Source organism: Hypomesus transpacificus, chromosome 15, assembly GCF_021917145.1.
Source record: "Hypomesus transpacificus isolate Combined female chromosome 15, fHypTra1, whole genome shotgun sequence".
Taxonomy (NCBI): Eukaryota; Metazoa; Chordata; class Actinopteri; order Osmeriformes; family Osmeridae; genus Hypomesus; species Hypomesus transpacificus.
In genome coordinates this window covers 366376-389027 of record NC_061074.1, presented here as the reverse complement: position 1 = coordinate 389027, position 22652 = coordinate 366376, and the positions used below count along the sequence as shown (strand labels likewise).

Genomic DNA, 22652 nt, shown 5'->3' with positions numbered 1-22652 from the left:
TCTCTCTCTCTCTCTCTCTCTCTCTCTCTCTCTCTCTCTCTCTCTCTCTTATGTTAACATTTAATTAAACTTCATGAATCCCAATTCAAATTCAATGCAAAACAGCAGTGATAAAATGTCCAAATGACTGAAACAACTGACTCTGCTTGGGAACTGCAAGAAATTCTACGAAGAAGAAGAACATGCATGTGTGTGTGTGTGTGTGTGTGTGTGTGTGTGTGTGTGTGTGTGTGTGTGTGTGTGTGTGCGTGTGCATGCACAGCTGCCAGTGTGAGAGATACGTGTCAGCGGAGGAGCTGTGCGGTCTGTCCTGTCTGTCCAGTCTGCCCAAGCTGTCCGCCCATCTCTCACCTGACGGACAGCTGCTGCTGGGCATCCGACGGAGGGAGGAGAGGGTCGGGACCAGGGTGAGGGAATCAGGGGGCAGGGGAGCACAACCATCTGCATCCACAACAGAGGACATTACAGCTCACAGGCCTGATCCACTCATCTAATCCAGTCATCTGATCCTGTCATCTGCAGCCTGGGGTCACATCCCTGGGGGCCCGACTTCAATCGTGTCATCCAGAAATAGCTCTAAGCACTCTATATGTAAAGCTGTGTTTTTGCTGAATAGTCATTCGATAATCTGTTATCTTTTATCCATTGTATGTACTGATGCCACTGTACTCTACAAGTCACGTTCCTTGAAGCTTTTAGGAGATTGTATTTTATTGTCTATATGTTTATCTCTCTTTAACTGATGTTTTACACATAGAAAATGGCAGAGGTTTTGGGTCCAGACGTCCATGTCAACAACATTGGAAACATCCACTTTGTGGAGTTTGGTTCTGGAGGTGTGTTCGGTTGGATTCTGACCAACATGGTCCTCATTGATCGGTTCTTATCAGGTGAGTGAACTAAAACCATTGTGTGGAAAACCTAATTGTGTCACCGGCCCAGGAACTGTTTGCTCATTGGCTCCTTTGTCCACAGAGCCAATAGAAGTGTTCGGCGCAGGCTCCAGGCAGAGGAGAGACTCAGAGAGCAGAGGAGAGAGGGTCCTCCCCCGGATCCCCAACCCCATCGTCTGCCTTTCTTCCAATGACATGATCATCTTCCTGCTCACCATCAACCACACTGGTACTGCATGCAGACTACAAAGACCACTCTCCTCTCTAGCCCACCCCTCTTCTCCCCTCCCCTCTTTTTCTCTCCGTCTCCTCTTCTCTCTTCCCCTCACAACTCCAACAACATGATCATCATTCTGCTCACCTGCCACACTATTCCTGCTCCCTGTATAATCCAACTGTAAATGCAGATCCTATTACTGATCTAGGATACGGTATTGTAATGTTACGTAGGTACATTGACGGTGTAGAAAATTACTTTAATTGAAATAAAAGCTACTTCATGAGTTAACATATAGCTCTGGGCCTTGGTACTACATGGTTTCTTGTAATGATGTCCCATCAGATCGAGATAGCAGCCATTTCCCTGTTTACCAGAAGGACCACCTGTTTAATAGTAACCCAGGCTGGGACTACGGGCCTTTCAGAAGACTGGAGATCTTGATGAGACAATCCCAGTTCAACTCTACCAGGTAGTACAAATAGACCCAGTTCAACTCACCAGGTAGGACACATAGACCCAGTTCAACTCACCAGGTAGGACCAATAGACCCAGCTCAACTCTACCAGACAGCTTCACACAACCTAACATCTTCTCCTCTTCTCCGGTGTCCTCCAGGTTTGCTCATGTGTTCTCCGAGCCAGGGAAGTACGTGCTGCTGGATAACGCTGTGTCTGAGTGGAGCGTGGTGGTGGTGGTCAGTGAGGAGGGCACGGAGTGTGACCCCAGGTCGTCTGTCTTCCAGCCCATGACCCCAGCACTGCTGGTCAGACACGGGGTGGTCAAGCAGCACAGACTCAACCTTCTGCCAGACTGGGGGATCATAGTGGGTGGGTAACACACCAGTCAGTCCTCCACACCACCACGCACAGCGAAACGTGTGTGTGGGCGTGCATGCACGCTCACATACACACACACCACACATACACACACACACCACACTAGTCTGGATGACCAAACTCGCCGTCTTGTGTTCCTAAAAAAGACCATAAATAGTATATCAGGAATACAAAAATATGTATAATACAGAAATATTTGAAAACCACTTGATACATTTCTCCTTGTGCACCTTGCTGAGTCATGCTGTGTCCTTACCCCTCCCCATCCCCTCCCCTCCCACCCCCCCACCCACCCCCCCTGTACGTACGTGTGTGCAGGTGTGCTGAGTGTAGTGCTGGTCATGGTCCTGGTTGTGACCACCACTGTCCTGGTTCTGAAGCCTAACCGGGCCAGGCTGGTGTCCCAGGGGAGGCCCAAGCCTCGCTGGAGGAGCCTGGGTGAACCCTGCCGCCCCGTGGAGTACGTCTACAGCCAGGAGAGGTCCGCGGGAAGGGGGGTGGAGGAGGAAATAGGGCGAGCAAAGAGTGGGAGTGAGAGAGAAATAGACAGAGATATAAAGAAATAGAGAGGGGAGAAACTTCAGCAAGTTCAATCAAATATATTTTTTGTGTATGAAGTGATGTGTGTGATGATGTGTGTGTGTGTTTGCTTGTGTGTCAGTATGGACGCCCCAGGCCATACCAGCGTGCTGGGCAGCAGGGGAGAAGGGGAGGGAGCAGAGACTGAGGAGCCTGCAGTCTGCCGAGGAGGTAACCTTCAGGAAGGACTACCACATGCTCAACACAACCTAGAACCAACAGTAGCACATTGTCCTTGACCCCTAGCCACTAAACTCAGTCTCTAGCTGAGGAAATAGTCATAGGCCCTAGTCCCTAGCCCCTAGAACCTGGTCACTAGCATCTAGTCCATAGTCGCTAGCCTCTTGCCCCTAGCCCATACAACCTGGTGACTATCTAGCCCCTATTGGTTAGTCCTTAGCCCCTGCCCCTTGTACCTAGTTCTTGCTCCTTTGCCCAAGTAGCTTCCAGCGATGAGGTCACTAACTCTAAACTCCTCAGCCACTCAGGAGAGTCGCTCCACTGCGGTACACTTCCACATCAGTAATACACCACCCTCTAATGAACACTGGATGATAAAATCCCCAAACTACACAGATCTTATTAACAGAAGTAATGTATTCAATATATAATTTTGTATAGTACACAGACAAAGTTTGACTATAAATTTGAATTTAATAACCTGAAATTCCAGTATTATTATTAAGCCTGTATGATAAAAACCCCTTTCTCAAACCGAAATAGATCCTATTCTAAGTAGTATGTTCAATAGATTTTTTTCAAATATTACGCTATATCACGAGTGACCAGTCAACTATAAATATAATTTTATCAGCTTGAATTCTAGGAAGTGTCATAAAGCCATTCCAGTAAACTGCCGGTGCAGTTTCAAAAGATGGGTCCTCACTGTTTTCCTCTACATTATTCATGCTGTCTAATAGACCAGTTAAACCACCATTATCAGATACGCCTCCAAACCACCAGACAAGGCATCATTTATGATTCATGATGTAACCGATGACGAGGTCACTTCCAGTTCATCCACTCCATCCTAATCGTTTTGCCAATTACGTTATCGCTTTTTGTCCTTTTCTCTTTCTCTCCTTATCTCTCTGTATATTAAAATACATGCTCTTTCCCCCCTCCCTACTCCCCTTTCTCCGGTCCATTTTTACCATTCCTACTGTTTGATTTATCCACCCTCTCGTGCCTCCAGACCCTGGCGGCATATCTGGGCGGGTAGAGCTTGAGGAGTTCAACGTGAAGACACTGTATGACAAAATGGAGGACCAAAACCTCCACCTGGCCTCCCAGCTGGCGCGCCACCGCAAGGACACCCAACAGTTCTACAAGCACATGTGCCAGCACACCGACGCCCTCAGGGTAAACGAAAACAAAGTTCACCAGATACTTGTGAAGGTGCACATCCTGGTATTTCTGACCCGGACACAGCACTGCTGGGTTGGCTGAATGAAAGCTCCTGGAACACTTGGAGATAGACACGGCCTGCTCCAAACAAGACGTTTCATAACTGTAAACAGTTCTGAGTACTTTAGGTGTTTTATGGGTGAGCTGTGAGTGTCTATTGTATGTGGTGTGTGTTGTAGAACAAGTGTATTGTGTGTGGATTGTGAGTGTGTTCTGTATTGTGTGTGTGTGTTGGAAAGTGTGTGTGTCTTGCTTAGTGTGTGTGTTGCGTGTGGCTGTTTTTAATGTATCTTGTGTTCAGGATGTGTTGGAGAACATGGATTCTAAGAAGCTGAGTCAGTTTAAAGAGCTGCTGGACCGTGATGTCATGCAGGGTAAAGCCTGCACCAATAGCAAGATAGAGGGAAGTAGTAGCGTCCAATCAGCTCAGGGTAAAAACATGAAACACTTCCCATGTTCGCAATAATAATGTATTCTCAAAAACAAAACAGTTTCAAACAAATATAAACTTGTAATGTTCATCACAAAGCCACAAAGCACCTTGCTAACTGGCTCTGTTTGACCTTCTTGGGTTCCACTGTCCAGCTGACCCCAGTGTGTTTCTACTGGGGGCTTTACTGCGGTCTGTGGAGGCGCTTCTATACAGGCTGACAGGGGAAGCCTGGCAGGACCAGAACCAATACCAGGACCGGGATCAGAACCAGGATCCGGATCAGAACCAGGACCGGGGCCAGACCCTGGTGGGACAAGCACACTGTCACTCAGAGGGTGGGGAGTGTGAGCTTCAGGCTGGGTACACACACCCTGACTACACCCAGGTACACACACCCTGACTACACCCAGGTACACACACCCTGACTACACACTGGTACACACTGAGGGTCTTTTTACTGCTTTCTGTCCTTCTGTGTGGTAGTTCTCCTCAGGTCACCTGACCCAGGCTGGACCAGGCCCAGGAGCTGCCTCTCATGGCTCAGGTACGACACCTCAGGTTCCACACCTCAGGTACCACACCTCAGGTAGAACACCTCAGGTAGAACACCTCAGGTACCACACCTCAGGTACCACACCTAAGGTACCACACCTCAGGTACCACACCTCAGGTAGAACACCTCAAGTAGAACACTTCAGGTACCACACCTAAGGTACGTTGAGGGTTTAGGTTGGTTGAGGGGCAGTTCTATGGGCGTATGTGAAGCCCTCTGTGACATGCTTGCGTGTAAAAAGGGCTATACAAATACATTTGATTTGATTTACCACACCTCAGGTAGAACACCTCAAGTAGAACACTTCAGGTACCACACCTCAGGTACCACACCTCAGGTACCACACCTCAGGTACAACAACTAGACCACGGAACACATAGCTCACACTATCACATGACTTTGACTTGGCTGAAAAACCTCTGGATTTACATTGTAATAATTTGGAAGACGCTTTTAGCCGAACGAATGGTGCATGTAAAATGTACAGCAGGAGATTTGATTGACTGAAAAAAAAAAAAAAAAGTTGGAGATAAGACAGTAGAGCAGTACTTTTATGAATGTAGGTACTGCACTTAATTTTCAGGTATCACCTTTAGGTTTTGTTTCAATTTTTCTCATTCTGTTCTACATTATGGATTGGCAGAGCAACAATTATGTTTATGCAGATAATGCTACCCTTGAATTATTGTTTAAATCATTTAAAAAGTTAAAGAACGGTGTTGTCTTCCAGTGCACTTGCAGAGCACAGCTCTCTGCCTGAGTGACCAGGACCTGTCCAAGCTGGTGGCTGTGTCTCCTCTCTCCAGGACTCTGCAGGACATCCAACACTCCCTTCAGAACCTCACCTCAGCGGAACCCGGTCAGATCACACAGGAAACCAGAGACCAAGAACGTGATATCACCAAGTGATATCTTTGTTGATCTTTTCTCCTCTCCTGTTCTCTCTTTTATCCCTCCTCTCCTTTGCTCCCCAGCCGTTGCCGAGCAACCATCCCAAGAAGAGCAACCATCGCCAGGACACCTGAGCCCGGTCGCCCTGAGCAACCTCTCCCCCCAGCACTGTGCCGTCTTCCTGTTTGGCTGCCAGGTCGTCCGGCTGCTCAGCTCCTCCCCCACATTCCCGCCTGTCCTGCTCCTATTGGCCAGATCACTTCCTGCTTCCTCCCATGATGGCGTGCAATTGGCCCACTGCGCAGGGGACTATTATTATGACTCCTCCCACCAGGTGCTGTACCTATCTGAGATAACTCTGCAGGATGTTGGTCAGTTTATCTCCACCATCCTGCAGGCTATGGCCTACCTATCTTCAGGTAAGAGTCTAGATAACCTCTCACTTAGATCCTTCACTTTGCAAAGACACTGAACGGAAGTTTGCTGTACATGTTGTCAATGATACAATCACTATAACATTCAGAATCATTTTAATAAGGTATATTTTAAATGAAATACCATATGATAAATGGACCATCAGTTCAGAGCAAAATGGAGGACGTGTCGTTCTAGGTTCCAGGTGTGTGACAGGTCATTCCACCCTGTCAGGTTCCAAGCCCCAGAGCTTTATGCAGACTCTGCACAAGGCCATTTCCGCCATCAGCCGCCAGCTCTTCCACTCCTCTTTCACCAGCTCTGCCTCCACCCAGGTATTCCCCCCAGGCCCCGCTATCCTTGTGGGTTGCTCTCGGTCGATGCCAGGGTGGTGGTGGAGGTCTGACGGGCCGGTCTCACTGTATGACAGGCTAAGCCCCGCCCCTTAGAGGAGACAGGGAGGACGTTGGTGGAGGACTTCATCAATGTCAGGGTTCCCACGGAAACACAGTTCACAGAACATCTGCTGGCGGCCAGGTGAGCGGCCGGGACATCCAAAACAAGCACACAGACATCAAGTGTAGTTCACTGAACTAACATCCACCCAACTTGAATTTGTGCAACGCGTTATGAAAATTAGCTGGAGAGATATTTTACACATACAAGCATTAACATTTTTGTCCATCACTTTGGATAAACGTGCCTATTTAAATACGTGAAATGTGCATTTCATGTATAGAAAATCAGCATCTGAAACTAAATTGGCATCACATTTTTGTCTTCATGTGTCCCTCAGGCTCCAAAAGTATCACTACTTCAAGGTGGAGCAGCTCTTGAAAAGCCTCAGGCAGCCTGTTTCTGCGACCAGTGAGAAGGGTACAGTTACCTTCATGTGTAATGCTAAATATAGTCTTTCTTTTTATTGATTCAATCGGCAGTAACACTTTTAGATTCAGGTGCTTGTGGAAGGAGTTCATAGGCAAAAAGGCCTCAGCAGGTTGGTTTTACATCTATGAGTCTTAATAACTCATTCATTTAACAAAGCATGGCATGGGGATCTTTATTAACTATTAACGCACACTTACAGCAAACACCAAGATATAAAGTGTCACCCAAAATGCTCTATCTTCATATGGAAAATCCTCTGACATTTCATTAGGAATGCTGCTACTATCTTGCAAAAATGGGCCTCTTGCAAAAATCAGTCCATGTTTCTATGTTCATCAAGTGGCGATTGTACAATTGTAGTTTAGTCATTATTCCAATATTCGATAGCATAAGGAAAGAGAATACTTCACATGACATCCAAATATGTTTCAGATGTTTAAACCCTGAGATGGTCTGAAACGTGTTATGTTGTTGATGCTGTTTTTGTCCTAGGTCCTTCTCTGCACACTACACCGGTTGAGGTAAGCTTATCTGCGCTTTTCACCCTGCAGAAAAACAATTTTCCACGTAATATAATAACCTCCCTTCATCCATCCTCCCTCCTGCCAGAATTAAACGAATGATTGCTTTACCCTTTATAGTCCTCTCCTCCACACTCTCTTTGCTTAGCTTAGCTCTACTCCCCTCTAATCTACTTTCCTCTCCTTCCTCCTTCCTCTCCTCTCTTCTCCAGAGGTCCTGTGTCGAGCAGGAGATAGACCATCTCAACCATGTGTTCCTCCAGCTAAACCTGCAGCTCCATAGCCACATCCAGGTAGGTACGCTCCTGTAATGTACTCTACTGTACTCTGCTGTACTCAACTCTGTTACTATACTCAATGTTACTCTCCTCTAGTGAACTGCACTCTGCTCCATTCCACTCTATTCTGCTCTATACAGTATTCTACTCTACTCTACTCTGCGTAAGTGTATTTTCCTAAATGTAATGAATGCTAATCCCGGTGTTGTTGGTCCAGGATGAGGCAGCAGGACAGCCATCTCTGAGCCGCAGTGGAACAGTCCTGCTGGAGCTGAAGAGACAGTACATCTCCCAGCGCCTGGACCAGCTTCACAGCCTCCTGACCCGGATCTCCCAGAACCAGCCGGACCAGGCAGACCCAGACCCCCAGCCCAGGGACCAGGCACACCCAGCAGGCCCTGGGGAGCACCCCCACACCCCTGTCCTGCCTGGACACAGCCTGGACCAGGAGGAATACAGTGGGGCCTTGTCTCCTCAGAGCCCCACCCAGGCTGGAGACAGTCCAGCCCTGTCTCTCCACAGTCCCAGCCAGGGGGCGAGCCAGGAGGTGCTGGGTGGTCTGGTTGCTGGGGGTCATGATCCCTGAGGCACTGAGATGACTTGGACATGCCCCTGAGAGGAGGAGGGCAGGCAGCCAAGATGGCCGTACCAGGAAACTCTCACCTGGGGATGTGGGAGACTGGGAAGGAGAAGCAGGGCTGTGTGAAGAGTCCTATCTCTCAGTGTGCTACTGGGTGTTGGTGTGTTGCTGAATTTTGGTGTGTAATATAGCCATCCTTATTAACCAATAAATGTATTTGTTAAAGATGACCACTGATTAGTAAAGTATTTGGTGAGCAGTGGTGTTATATCCCTTGTTCTTTTTATGAAGAAGATGTCTCCATGTCTCTTATAATGCCAGGGCTAGTCTTTACTCATACAGAGACGCAAGCAAACAAACTTCTGTTGTTAAATGTGACCTGGCTGCAGCTACCCCAGAGGTTGTAAACAGTCCCTCGCTTTACCAATAGTTTCCAGGTCAGAAGTCACACAGTCCCTCTGATGGTACCGCTGCCTCCCTCCCATGATTCAACCAAAATCAAGTTATCCAGAGGAACAAGGAGGTTGACTTCCGGGTATGTATAAACGCATAAAGGAGGAAGTTAGAGATTCACTTTTTATCTGGACTTGGCTTGCACTGCAACATTAGCAAACACGGGAAGTCCCCCTCCCCTGCTGTGTCACGTGATGTGTCACAGATGACGTATGAGAGTCTTTAGTCTTATGTGGTTTCACATTTTCTTATGTGGTTTCATATTTTCACCCTGGAACGATGAGCGATGACCACCTCGTTCCGGAATGTTCCCTAGTATTCCTTCCTCTGTATCATGTTCTAGGGTATCCAGGGCTTTCCCAGCAGCTCTCCCCATGAGGCTGCCAGTTCTACATTTACATTTAGTCATTTAGCAGACGCTCTTATCCAGAGCGACTTACAGTAACTACAGGGACATTTCCCCCGAGGCAAGTGGGTGAAGTGCCTTGCCCAAGGACACAACGTCATTCGGCTCGGCCGGGAATCGAACTGGCGACCTTCAGATTACCAGCCCGATTCCCTCACCATTCAGCCACCTGACTCCTAGTTCTAACACATACATATATACCCATAGTGACCATGGTTCAACTCCCGGCACATGTTGATTTCCAGAACATTCTCCCCTCCCCTTTTCTCCTGGACCTGTCTTTCCCTCTCCTGATTAACATCAAAAAAGAAGAAAAACAACACCAGCGGGTCTCTGTTTGCTCTTCCTGGAAAAACCCAGTCCTTCCCTCCAGCTGGCAGCCTAGTTAGTGAGCTGTCCCCAGAGCTCTGATAATAGATGATGAGTGCTCCTCTGTCTCTGAGGGGCTTGCTGAGCTAAAGCCCCAACAGGCCGGACTGTGGACAGATTGATACGGTCAGCTGGACTGCCCCTCAGTAGCTATCATTTTTGTGAAGCAGGGCCAGGATGATGCCCTGGTCGGAGCCCAGTCCTGCTGGCTCCCGTGGCCGACAAGGGCTATCTGTTAGATAGCCAGCGGCGACTCACCACACCTCCCTCCTTCCTGCGCCCGCTATCTCTCTACTTGTCATACCTCTGTTGGGCGCGTGTCAACACGGGCAGGACAGTCTTCCTGAAGGGATTTTGTGAGCTTCTCAGTTATTCCTGCTCTAGTTGCTTGATTCCACAGCAGCACGCCAGAGTTATTTACGGAAACGGGCTGCATTCGTGTGTGTGTGTGTGTCCAGCTTGGCATGATCTATTGGCAGCTGCCAGCTCAAAGCTATTCCTGACAAGATGTGCCCTGTGTTGCATGTTGTGTCACCTAGCCTCCTTTTTTCCCCTTAATGAAATGACAGTCCAATATTCATGTCCACATACCTACTCCACTTGCTAATCCAGTTTTTTATATAATACAATATATTTAGGTGAAATTTACATTTGACTGCCTTTCAGGGAAGAGCATGTGGACCCTTAATACGGTCCAGATTGTCATTAAACCAGATTGTTTATCGAAAGCTTCAGTCCAGTATCTTCTGGTAATTTCCATGCTTTTCTACTGCTGCCAGCATGCTGTAATCATACAGTAATCTTGAAATCCTTCCAAATCCCTGAAAATCTGGATATATCTTCTCCCTAGAGTCTCTGGAGAACACAGACAAACACACTTTCTCACTCCCTCTCTTTGTCACTTTCTGTTTGACCAACACACACACGTACACACACACCAACACACACACGTACACACACACCAACACACACACGTACACACACACCCTCTCTCCCTTGCTTTTTCTCTCTGTCACTTTCTGTTTGAACATGCATACACACACACACTATAGCAGTCTTGGGTACATTAATACTGTTGCTGTTTGATTTAATTTGCCAGCTCAAGGGGCTGTCCCAGTTTGCAGTCTTACATTTGTGCAAAGCTCTCATATAAGCTGGAGCTGGCTACCTATTTGTCATTGTAAGTAGGGTACCAGGGACTGTAGTGAGACTTGCTAGTGTGGAGATGGCAGAAGCACTACTAGCTACATCGCTCTTGTGTGTTCATGGTTTGGATCAGAAGTTATATCCAGGCTTCTGGATTGCATGCTCCTATTTGACCCCTATTATTTGATTAGGTTGATTTGAAGAAACTGTGGATAATGTGATATCGAGTGTCCTTGTCATGTCTAGTTGATGGAAGTGAGAGTGGGTGTGTGTGTGTCGGGGGGGATACATTTCTAGAGCTCCTGGTAGTGGATTGAAGGGAGAGAGAGAGAGAGTTTGGCACTGAGAGAGTTTGAGTCAGTGAGAGGGAAATATACATTAGATGGGAGAAGTAGGGAGAGCGGAACAGAGAGTCCTGAGAACTTTCCATTTGCATCCATTCTGAGTCATCAGAACTCTGCGACACGATCGTTCTGCATTGCAGTTGCCATGGTATCCTCGTTTCCAGGATATGGCGGCACCAGGTCTGCCATACTTAGTCTCTGATTGAGGGGGATTGGATGGGAGTGGAGGGGGGCTTAGCCTCGCCTGGCAACAAAGCAGCTCCACTTCTACTCAAATTTGTGCAAGTAAGTGAAGAAAAAAGAGATAAATCAGATAAATCAATCAAAAGACAACACAAGACAAAGAGAAAAGAGAGACCGTATCAGGTAAGATAACATCAAATAAGTAAGACCAGCCTGCCTATGTAGTTTATCCACACATGCAAATCCGTACAACTGGAGTGAGATATGTAAAAATGAGACATAGCAATCAAGAGACCATATGAAAGAGAGAGAATCATGATGTGACTGTGTGATGAACCCAAGCCTACCTATGTAGATGCACGTACAAATCTGTGAAGTGTCATTGTGTGTCATTGTGATGAGAAGAATAATGATAAGAAGAATTACATAGACATCCATCAGAATTAAAACCTTATAATCCATGATGATTTCTTAAATCCTTGAATGTACCCTTTTGGCCTGAACTCCACTGATTCTCTACATACATTGATGCTTAGATTAAAAGGACATGATCTGATGGTTACGTGGATTGTAATCTAGATTATAATCTAGACCCGAGGGACATAATCTCCATTCTCACCAAGATGTATAAATGGGAAAAAAAATTCTAGAAGGGATACCTTTACTCAGTGATAACCTGGACTTGTATAGATCATGTTTTAAGATTGTGCCACAGATTTGATTGTATATCAATTCTAAATTGTCAGTCTAGTCTATAAACTATTCTAAATTGTTTCTGCACTTCTGCTCTGTTCAATGTTGTTTTATTCTAGGACATTCTCTTACGTTCTATTACATTTTGTTCTAGTCTATGACATTATCTCATGTTCTACTCTATGACTCTCTGTTCTATTCTCTCCTGTTGTGGCTCTGACCCTCAGGGATAACAGAGGGAGCAGCAGACAGAATGGGCGAGGATCATCATCACCCATCATCCACCAGCAGCTTCAGGTGATCAGGGACAAATGTCAGAGACACCATTCTTTAAAAGGTCAAGTCCTCTTCCTGCAAAACACTGGGCCATTAATCACGCTTACGATAGGGCACGCTAATGTGCAAAAGTTTTTTTCATCTGCTTGTACAGTAGGTCCTGCAGTGCTTGTGAATCGTGTACTGTGTGAATGTACAGTGTAGTCCTGCAACCACAGTATGTTTGGAAGCAGACATCAGAATGTATTTAGATTAATAATAATAACAATACTATGAATAATAATATAACAATAATAACAATTATTAATACATGTGTATTTCAATTGAGTACAAACATTTTGGAAACCAACTGTGTGCATCTAGGTGGCATGTTGTTGTTGTCAAGATGAGTTAATATTGTGTTGAATTACAAACACGGGACGCACACACACACACACTTACATACAAACACACGTGCGGACACACACACAGGATTTAAAGACTGCACGAGGGAGGCTTCTGATCTGTCACAGGGTTTGTGTAGATGTCTGGAGGGGAGAGAGAAGCATGCAGGGTTAGATTTGGCTCACTGGGCTGGTACGAAACATGCTCATCAGTTAGCTGCCATCTCTTCCATACACAGCTGTATAACATGCTTATATAACACATTACATTCTCCTGAGGAATTGAGGAGTATGGAGATCAGGGATGTACAAAAGGCTTAAGTAGAACCACTGTTCTTTATCCACACAACAGTGTACTAGTGCTAGAGATAAAACTGTTGGTTACACCCTTCTGGTACACAAGCCTATTGTCTTAATTTTTTCATTATATTACCGGTCATAGCAACTGAATTTCAAACGAAAACCAGTTGTATCCAATTATTTTCTTGCAACGAGCGTCTGATTGATAACTGACGTCAACCAGCATTATTCTGTTAATTTTATTTCGCTTTCCAACAGGACCATGTAGGACTGGGACCAACAATACTACAACAGGGAGTGACACGCATGCGCATCAAAGAGAAATACACTCCTATTGGTAAGTGGCTGTTTATTTAAAAAAAAAACAAAGGCAGTGGAGAGCGGCGCAGAAACACGTTATCTGCGGACGGTTCCTGTTGTTTGAAATAATCTGGAAAAGGATTACAATAATTTGTATCGGTGTTATCGGGATTGTTACGTTTTTATAATGTTCTTTTCCTTAAGTTGGCGTAGAGAATAGTTCTTGAATCGCTTCCAATACCCGCAACGCACAGACAAGTTGTCGCTGCACCGCCTGGAATCCACAGGTTTCTCACGGCTTTTTTGATGCCGAAGCTCCGGATTCACAGTACAAGATAGTGAGTGTCCGCTTTATGTTTCTCAGTAGCCTACTTTATTTTAGAAATCTCACATCGTCAACAACAGTTCCCATATAGATTTACCTGTATAATTGCAATCAATACATTTCTTACAGTCTATTTTTTCATAAAGCTTCACAACTGTTTAAATGAATCATCAAAACAAAATAAAATTGTTTATATTAATTGAAATATTTGCATTTTGTAGGTTAAACTAAGCTCTTTGGATAAGTGGCAAGTTTAGAAGGCCTAACTCAATGCGTCGCTGTCCATGGTCCTGAATACATCAGGAGGTCTCACAAAAGCTCACGAAATCTCATTTTTCTCTCATTGTGGACAGGCAGAGTTTCCCCCCAAGAACCATCGGTACAAACGTCCACTATGCTAACCAGAGCAGTAGTGCGTTCTCTAATTCTTCTGGTTGTAGTTGGTAAGTGTTGTAGATGTTTGTGCCCTAACCCTAAACCTTAACATTCAGCAGATGTTTTTATCCAAAGCAACATGAAGGGGGGATTTGAACTAATTTAACCTCTTTATCTGCCGTCAAATGTTGTATCATTGAGCTATACCGACCCCCTCCCCATATTACAAAGTCACTGGTCAAATCCTCCCCTTTACAATGCTTTAGGTATATGGGTTTGCCAAATAAAGGATACCGCACACTCCGTCTTTCTCTGTTCCTGAAAATAGAATAGTGCACTCATTCAAGCTCAGGGGGCCAAGCCTACCCAGCAGTCAGAACTAGCATGAGAAGACAGCTAATGTATAGATTTTTCTAGAGGCAACATTAGGAGCTTCCTGTTGGCCGTTTCCTTCTGTGTGTCTCTCTCTCTCTCTCTCTCTCTCTCTCTCTCTCTCTCTCTCTCTCTCTCTCTCTCTCTCTGTGTCTGTCTATCTCTCTTCCTCTTTATGTCTTTCTATCTCTTTTTGATTTTCTTTCTCTCTGTCTATCTTTTTGAACCTCTTTCTCTGACTCTCTTTTTTTGTCTCTCTCTCTCTATCCTCTCTCTCTCTGTTTTGTGCCTCTCTTTATTCCTCCCTCCCTGTCTTTCTCTGTTTCTGCCTCTCTCTATTCCTCTCTCTTCTCTCACTCACATTTCCATCTGGTTGTCTGCTCTCTCAGAAAGGCTGGAGATGTGATCAATGTTGACAGTGTCTACCCTGCAGCTTTGTGGGTTATGTAAGCGCAGCTAGGCCTGCCACAGTCATGCAGGACAACACGGTCCTGACACACATCCCTGGTCCCCACATCTTTACATCCCTCCGTCCCTCAATCCCACAGCCCACTCTTATATCCGTCCTCTCCCACCCTCCCTCATCATCCAGCCACCTCTCAATCCTGCATTCCTTCACTCCCTCCACTCCCACCTATCCACCCAACCACGGTCCCACATCTGTCAGTCCTACAATCCATCATCTCCCACCGTCCCTCCATCCCACCTTATATATATATATCTCAATCCTACACTCCCTCCTTCTCTTTACCCACCTCCAGTATTCCTCCCTCCCTCCATTATGTAACTACCAGTGCACTTGTCTGGATAATGGTGTGTTCTCTGTGTGTGGCCTCGGCGCTCACTGGCCTGTGAAATTGTGTTTAAGCCCACAGTGTGATTTAGTTTAACAGTGTGTTATCTTTCAAAGTGGTGGCGTCTGGCAGGCCATGGGGTCGTCTGGGCTGGAGAATAGCAGTGCTGTGGTCTCCTCATTAGGGTGGGGGAGGTTGTGGTGTGGTGCTGGTAGGGGAGGGGGGTGGGGGGGTCAGCAGATTGTTTGATAGGATGTACAGCAGGAGCAGTAGAGGATCATGGGTAGAATGAGGTCACCGCTCGATGATGGTCTGGATGATGCAATGTGGCGTACTCTGGAAGTAGATGTTTTTGTGGGTGAGAGTTAGGGCCGGCCTCTGCCTCTAATTGTGCCTCTGCCTCTAATTGTGCCTCTGCCTCTTTTATTGTGTCTGACTCTGACTCACTTCTGCCCCTACCTCTTTTGAACTCCACCTTTGCCTCTTTCTCTATCTTTATCTACCCTTTTCTCTACCTCTGTCTTCATCTCTGCCTCTTTCCCTTCTCTGTCCCCAGTCCACCCCAGCCAGTTGGTGTGTGTGGATTTGGAGTCAGAGACGAATGCCGTTGTGGGGAACCCCATGAAGCTGATGTGTATCTCCTGTATGAAGAGAGAGGAGATCACCCCTAAGACAGAGGTGGAGTGGTCCTATGAACCTCCCGGACAGAAGCCAATCACTGTAGGTTTCTCCTGGTCACATGATCCAAGACCTGCATCTATCCATGCATGTTTCCACTGTCTAACTGATAATGTGTGCATGTGTGTATGGGTGTATATTTGTGCTTATGCATGTGCACCTGTGTGTGCATCTGTGCATGTGCATATATCTGTGTGTGTGTGTGTGTGTGTGTGTGTGTGTGTGTGTGTGTGTGTATGGGTGTATATTTTTGCATATGCGTGCACGTCTGTGTATTTGTGTGTGCGTGTGTGTGTGCATATGGGTATATGTGTGTGTGTGTTTGTCAGATCTACCGGTATAATGAAGGTCCTCTTGCGGTGGAGGGGCCCTGGCATGGCCGCCTGCTGTGGAATGGCAGCAAGGACCTCCAGGATGTCTCCATCAGCATCAGGAACGTCACACTCAATGACACGGGGAACTACAAGTGCCTGGTCTCCCGGCAGTTTGTGTTTGACTCCTACAAGCCCTTGTTCAGTCACAGCAAGGTAATCCATCTGGTCGTCAGAGAAGAAGGTACGCATCCATCCTTCTCCCCCTCCTTCCCATCTGTCATTCCTCTCTCTCTCCATCCCTCCATCAGAACCCCCTTCGATATTTTCCCTCTAAATTGTTCTAATTAATTCCCCTCTTCATCCATCCACCCTCAATCTCTCAAATTACAGTGAGGGAAGGAGAGAGGCAAAAAGAGGGAGTGAGGGAATGAAGGAGAGAGAATCGTAAATGGACTGCATTTATATAGCGCATTTAATGGTACACCCAAAGCACTTTACATTTTACCTCTCCTTTAGCCATTCTCATGGTGACGGAGCTAGGCGCTAGGCTGCCCATCAGGAGCAGCTTGGGGTTCAGTGTCTTGGTCAAGAACACTTTGATACATGGTCAGCAAGAGTCAGGGATTGAACCACAAACTTTAGTGCCATCCCAGGCGGGGAGTTAGGGAAGAGTCCTCTCTCCTTCCCTCACTCTCTTTTCTCTCCCTCTCCCCTTCCCTCTCTCCCTATCTTTGTCCTTTCCGGTTCAGTACAAGCTGAGCTATTTGCTGTGTGATGTGTATTCTTATCTATACAGTTCACGATGTGCAGAGCAGCTAGCTCCCGCACACCCCCTTCCACTCCCATTTCCTGTTTGTCTGGCACCTTTGGCGTTTTCTAACAACTGTTAACACAGATTTGAATAAAAAGAAACATTTTAAGACATTCTTAAAAAAATGTTTATGCAATAGCTATTACTAACGATTACCACCCCTCCTTAGTCTCCGTGCTGTCACTGTGGGTACGTGTTTTGCACCAATAATTGTGTTTTTGTTCTGTCCTTGTTGTTGTTGCTCAGTGGAGAGCAGTAGTTGTCAGGAAAAGGCTTTATTCTGACCAGCTACTATACTGTGTTTATTAAGCTGGTAATGTACTGACTTTGGTCTGTCTTCATGCTGAATGCTTGTCTTGTCGAATGAATAGTCTCTCACCTTAATCAAATATACAAATCATGTTGTATATTTGTTTTTGGCCACGTTTTTTCTTTATAATATCTCTATGTGTTTCTCTGTGGATTGTCAGAGACACACATATAGATGGTTGTATCCAAGTGGTTGGTTTACGTCAATGAAAGAATACATCTAAATGCCTATCTGACTTTCCTTTTGTAATTCACACAATACCCTTGTATACCACATAACAATATATACATGTGTATATATATTGTACATTTTATTTATCACATGTTATACTCATTTCATGTTGGTGTCAAATTGCAAAAATCCATTGTCTATCTGCAGATAGACCCGTAGCATCACAATGGACAAGGCTATAATGTTGCTAATGTCATCTGTGCCTTTCCCAGTCAAGTCAGGCAGAGCGACTGATTGTGGTTAAACTGCAGTTTAGTCAATCTTTTCAAGGAATCACCTTACATTAATGGTATTTAGCAATTCACTGCAGAACGTTATCAGATTAATGGATTTTCATTAGGAGTCACGTTTCCTCGTCATAGATTTCAATCATTTGAACTTTGACAAACTATGAACTAGTCTGTGGCATTTACGATCATATTTAATGATCTTGACTTTTGACACAGCCAAAGTATTTTAATCCTATGCTGCATGTCTGCCTGTGCTATAGCTGTAATGGACTTGTTGGAGTTTGGCACCAGCTCATCAGCACTCTTTTTTTGAAGGAAGGACTCTTATTTTGAAACAGAAATAATAAATAATAATAAAAAATATCTGTGTGATTCATATGCTATTTGTACAGTATACAGACCGTATAAGTAAACTAAATTGTTATTACTCACTTCAGGATCAATTATTTTACTTAATTCTAAATTTGTGTGTCTAATAACAAGGAGAATATGAGTTTTACTGAGAATGTACAGTAGACAACTTTTTGGCAATTTACTAACAACCTTGGTTTTAAAAGTCAGCACAATCACTTTATCCTGGGACCCTTCCTAGTAGAGAATGATGAATGCATGCAGGGAACCACCCACATCATCAGAGGAATTTGGTTTCTATATCATAGCGTTGCGAATGGTAGTTTAAGAGTGTCGCATCATAATCTGTCAACAACAGGTTGGCTCTTTGGATATTTTACAAAAACGGGTGAAAATCCCAGTTTGACCGATATGGACCAAAGACTCCTCTCATGTGAACACAAGGCATGCTTTTCCATCTCCAGCGGACTGAGTCTCACCTTGCCTGACTTCCTGTCCACTAGAACTGTGATACCTGAGACAGGGGCAGTTCACCTCTCATATAGCTTGAGATCTGGGGAAATGTTTTACAGTAATGACTGTTCTGGTGTGTGTGTGTGTCTGTGTGTGTGTGTGTGTCTGTGTGTGTGTGTGTGTGTCCTGCCTCCCCAGCCATGGAGGACACTGCAGCGCTGTACTCTGAGATCATGATGTATGTGCTGCTGGTGTCCCTCACCTGCTGGCTCCTGGTGGAGATGGTCTACTGCTACAGGAAGATCTCCAGGTCGGACGAGCAGACACAGGACAATGCGTAAGTACACACACCACTGAGAGAGAGGGAGGGAGGAAAAGAGGGGGGGGGGGGGGGAGAAGAGGGAGAGAGAGGGAGGAAGAGAGGGGAGAGGGAGAGAGAGGGAGGGAGGAAAAGAGAGGGGGGAGGGGGAGAGAAGAGGGAGAGAGAGGGAAGAGAGGGGAGAGGGAAAGAGACGGAGAAAAAGAGGGCGGTGAGGGGAAAAAGTAAAAGATAGTGTCTAGTCAGAGAAAAAGTGAGTGATTAAGTGAAAGGAACACACTTTCTGTCTGACTCACACTCTGAACCCACACCTGTGTATTAGACTCACACACAGACTCTACATACACACACACACACTGTGTATTACACACACACACAGCCTCTACATACACATTCTAGACACACGCACACACACTGTGTATTAAACACACAAACTATATGCACGCTCTACAGACAGGGATATACATTCCTGTCCTGTCAGCACCCACATGCTCTCAGAGCATGTGCGTGTGTGTGTGTGTGTGTATGTGAGAGTGTGTGTGTGCATGAGTGGTGTGTGACCGGAGAAATTATGCAGGGAACATGTTTAAAATCCAATCGCGTTTGTTGAGCCTTCAAGCTTGTCCAGCCAGTGTGATGACATGTATTATCTCCAGCTAGTCTGTACAGTATTATGATGAATGGCCCATTGGGAAGGAGCCTGTAATTCCTACATGCTGTTGTTGCACAATTCATCAGAACGATATGCTGGCGATGAATTGCCCGGGGTGATTTAACGGTGGTCATGCTGAAAAGCCATGGATTGTATCAAATGTATTGTGTAATATCTATTGTGTTATATTCACTGTCTTAAAGATATTGTGTGATAGACACACTGAATGTATGGTGTATTCCAGTGACAGATTGTCTCCCCTACACGGGATACAAGAGGCTGATGTTCACAGCACGTACAAGCGATCGTGTGTTCAGATCAATATCTCCACAGGGAGGGAAGTCACTTGGTTCAAACAGACTTGCATCTGCTAGAGATGTAGCTTGGATGGTTAGTTGCTAAATGTGTTTTAAACAGACACGCCATGCACTCTGATCTCCGTGTCCAGCTAATGGGTATTGATATCCAGTCTCAGAGACGCTGCATTAAGTTTTGACAGCAAGTGGAGCGTTCCCTCAGTACTGATGGAGTTTAATGGATCGGAACCACCTGAGTAATGCTACTGTGCTGGGTGCCCTCCCCCCCCCTCTCTCTCTCTCTCTCCCTCTCTCTCTCTCTCTCTCTCTCTCTCTCTCTCTCTCTCTCACTCACTCACACACAAGTTACACTTTTCATTACGCACACACCTTCTTACACACACCAACACACCTTCTCCACACATGCATTCACACACTCTCATACACCTACTTTACACACACACAAACACACACACACTCACATACTCCTACTCTACACACACACACTCGCACACACACTAACAGTACTCTCCACACACATTCACACTCTCACAACACCTACTTTGCACACACATACTCACACACTTATACACAGCTAATGCATTGTTCTAGAAGGTTCCAAAGCTTTGGGTTTGTTAAAGGGTCATAGATCACACACCTTATGTAAGTAAGGGACAGATATTCACAGCTGAACCTTGGGTATTACAGACATTCCTGTCTTAGAGAAACAACAGAGGACACGCCAGCCATGTCATGACAGTGTTTTCTCACATATTCTATGAAGTGCAATTTAGTTCATATAATTCTCATATCAGAATCAGGCTCCTGTTTTAAATGAGATTCGCCACATTGTGATGATCAAATGTCTTGTTGTGGTGTGACTACATTCAAATGGAGGCACCCTGGTGTTTAGAAGAGTGTCTTCAGGGTCTTAGACATGCCTGTGTTTTTGCCCCCCCCCCCCCCCGCCATGCTTTCTATAGGACTGACTACCTAGCCCTCCCCTCTGAGCAGAGAGACAGCCTACCAACCCCCGCGACCACCTAGTAACAGTCTTGACTGTTACAGACATGACACGGTATTTATAAAGTGCCCCCCCCCCCCCCCCAGTCTGTGTTCTGAACTGGTCCGGAACACCCCCTTCCTCTCAGATCATCCTGTGTTCATCGCCTCGTCCTCCACACTCCTCTGTTCATAGTCCATTTTCACGCTGTTGTTCCCAACAATCCTTGCCCCGTCCCGTCATCTGCGTGACTCCTCCACTCTGTCTGCTGGCATTTAACATTCGTTCAACATTTCGATACTTTATCACAACTGTTGTTCTCTTCCCCAGTCCTTCTTTAAATCAATGTAAGAACTAAGCTGTCCTCCAAGGGAATGGATGATCACCCCCCCCCCCCCCCTCCCCTGAACAGTTGGCATCACTAATTTCAACAGTTGAGGATTGAATGTGATTGCTGTTGTTCTCAGCTGTCACTGAGATAGGAGCTGTGCAAAGTTAAGAATGAATGAATGCTGACAGCTCAGAGTTTTCATGTTTCATGCCATGTTCAAAGGCACAACAACAGACGCTGCCTGGAGTGACTTCTGGAAGTTTTCACTTCACATAACTCCCGTAGTTTAGCGTCTTCGTTAATTGTGTTATTGAGATCAGGGATTGAACAACAATTGAAGAGAAAAATAAAATGTGTTTTTATTCTCTGTTTCAGGTTCTGACCAATCAGACAGACCTTTTGCTATCACTTGACGGAACACTAAGGGCCAGGGGACAGAACATTTTGTGATGTCATTTAGAACTCCCATCAGCCATGAAGGCAACCAGGAAGTCTGCCAAATCTTTCCTGTGATTGGTTGAGTGCAGGGGGGTGTTCCAGCCAAAATCTCAAGTGCTTATTTACTCTCAAGAACTTTCACTTGCTTCACCGTCATCCCAAAAAAGCTAAAGACAATTTCAAAAATTACTTTTGTTCAAATAATGAATAATGGATACATTTTCTTTTTCTCTCTTTTTTATCAATATGTGGGACATGATTTGACGTTTTTGCTTTTTGGTTTGTTTATCTTTACACTTTTGATACAATGAGTTTTTTAGGTCAAATGTTTTGTTTGACTTGTTTGAGTTTTTACAGAAAATGGATTTGCATACATTTTATATAGGTGGAACATTCCTGACATTTGTACCGAGAGACAATGTTTTTATGCCCACAAGGTATTACACAATGAAGTTATTCCAAGACAATACTACACACACACTGTATAACACATTACAAATGTGTAATGTGTCCACGGTTTGAATGTCAAATGTATCCTCCAATAAGTCTCCTCTTGTCAGCACGCTCCATAATAACCAACCTGCCTTTTTATATTTGTTTTTGCTTTTTTCATAATATAAGATTCAGACATGAGGGCTTGTTTTGCTATTGTCTGCAAAGCCAGTCATATTGCTGTAAAGGCAAACTGTGTTTCTAGTACTCTAGTGACTGTAAATGTATAAGCTTGTGTGCAATATGTCTCAGAGGGTCTCTGTGTGCTTCCTGATTCATGCAACTGTGGAACACAGTAAGCTCTTTCCATTGTGCCGTTATTAAAACAATGCATTCAATTTGCCGTAAGGGCTTCATTTCTCTCTCTTTCTCTCTTTCTCTCTTTCTCTCTCTTTCTCTCTTTCTCTCTCTCTCCTACCACCAATCCTCTATCTGAGGTTACTTTTTCTTTTTTTTTTTTTTCTTTTGTCTGTTTTCTATTTCTGCCCCACAATCAACACCACACTCTCCAGCTCTCAAACAACAGTGCAA

The 22652-nt window shown here is 45.3% G+C and overlaps 2 protein-coding genes across 2 annotated transcripts in view; both read left to right on the top strand.

Moving 5' to 3' along the window:
• Positions 1-8704, top strand: part of si:ch211-286b4.4 (SCO-spondin) — a 53716-nt gene extending 45012 nt beyond the window's left edge. The window contains exons 84-102 of the mRNA XM_047035943.1: positions 263-407; positions 758-890; positions 976-1122; positions 1456-1582; positions 1729-1940; positions 2268-2430; positions 2611-2699; positions 3724-3890; positions 4237-4366; positions 4521-4753; positions 4852-4912; positions 5652-5780; positions 5896-6231; positions 6425-6561; positions 6657-6763; positions 7023-7102; positions 7607-7635; positions 7848-7928; positions 8131-8704. Coding sequence (XP_046891899.1) covers positions 263-407; positions 758-890; positions 976-1122; positions 1456-1582; positions 1729-1940; positions 2268-2430; positions 2611-2699; positions 3724-3890; positions 4237-4366; positions 4521-4753; positions 4852-4912; positions 5652-5780; positions 5896-6231; positions 6425-6561; positions 6657-6763; positions 7023-7102; positions 7607-7635; positions 7848-7928; positions 8131-8499 — 2875 coding nt within the window. The 3' untranslated portion in view covers positions 8500-8704. The remainder of the gene's footprint in view (positions 1-262; positions 408-757; positions 891-975; positions 1123-1455; positions 1583-1728; positions 1941-2267; positions 2431-2610; positions 2700-3723; positions 3891-4236; positions 4367-4520; positions 4754-4851; positions 4913-5651; positions 5781-5895; positions 6232-6424; positions 6562-6656; positions 6764-7022; positions 7103-7606; positions 7636-7847; positions 7929-8130) is intronic.
• Positions 8705-10881: 2177 nt separating this feature from the next.
• scn3b (sodium channel, voltage-gated, type III, beta) lies at positions 10882-22451 on the top strand. Its single transcript, XM_047035295.1, has 9 exons — positions 10882-11577; positions 12315-12384; positions 13305-13383; positions 13551-13684; positions 14025-14114; positions 15769-15932; positions 16220-16445; positions 18789-18927; positions 21567-22451. Exons 5-9 carry the CDS (start codon positions 14066-14068, stop codon positions 21571-21573), a joined length of 585 nt encoding a protein of 194 aa, XP_046891251.1. The 5' UTR covers positions 10882-11577; positions 12315-12384; positions 13305-13383; positions 13551-13684; positions 14025-14065; the 3' UTR covers positions 21574-22451.
• Positions 22452-22652: the final 201 nt, after the last annotated feature.

Excerpts from the sequence above, each read along its gene's own strand:
- scn3b (XM_047035295.1), top strand. The coding sequence starts at position 14,066 with ATGCTAACCAGAGCAGTAGTGCGTTCTCTAATTCTTCTGGTTGTAGTT. Across the intron at positions 14,115-15,768 it reads AATTCTTCTGGTTGTAGTTG|TCCACCCCAGCCAGTTGGTG; the intron begins GTAAGTGTTGTA and ends CTCTGTCCCCAG. Across the intron at positions 16,446-18,788 it reads TCTGGTCGTCAGAGAAGAAG|CCATGGAGGACACTGCAGCG; the intron begins GTACGCATCCAT and ends CTGCCTCCCCAG.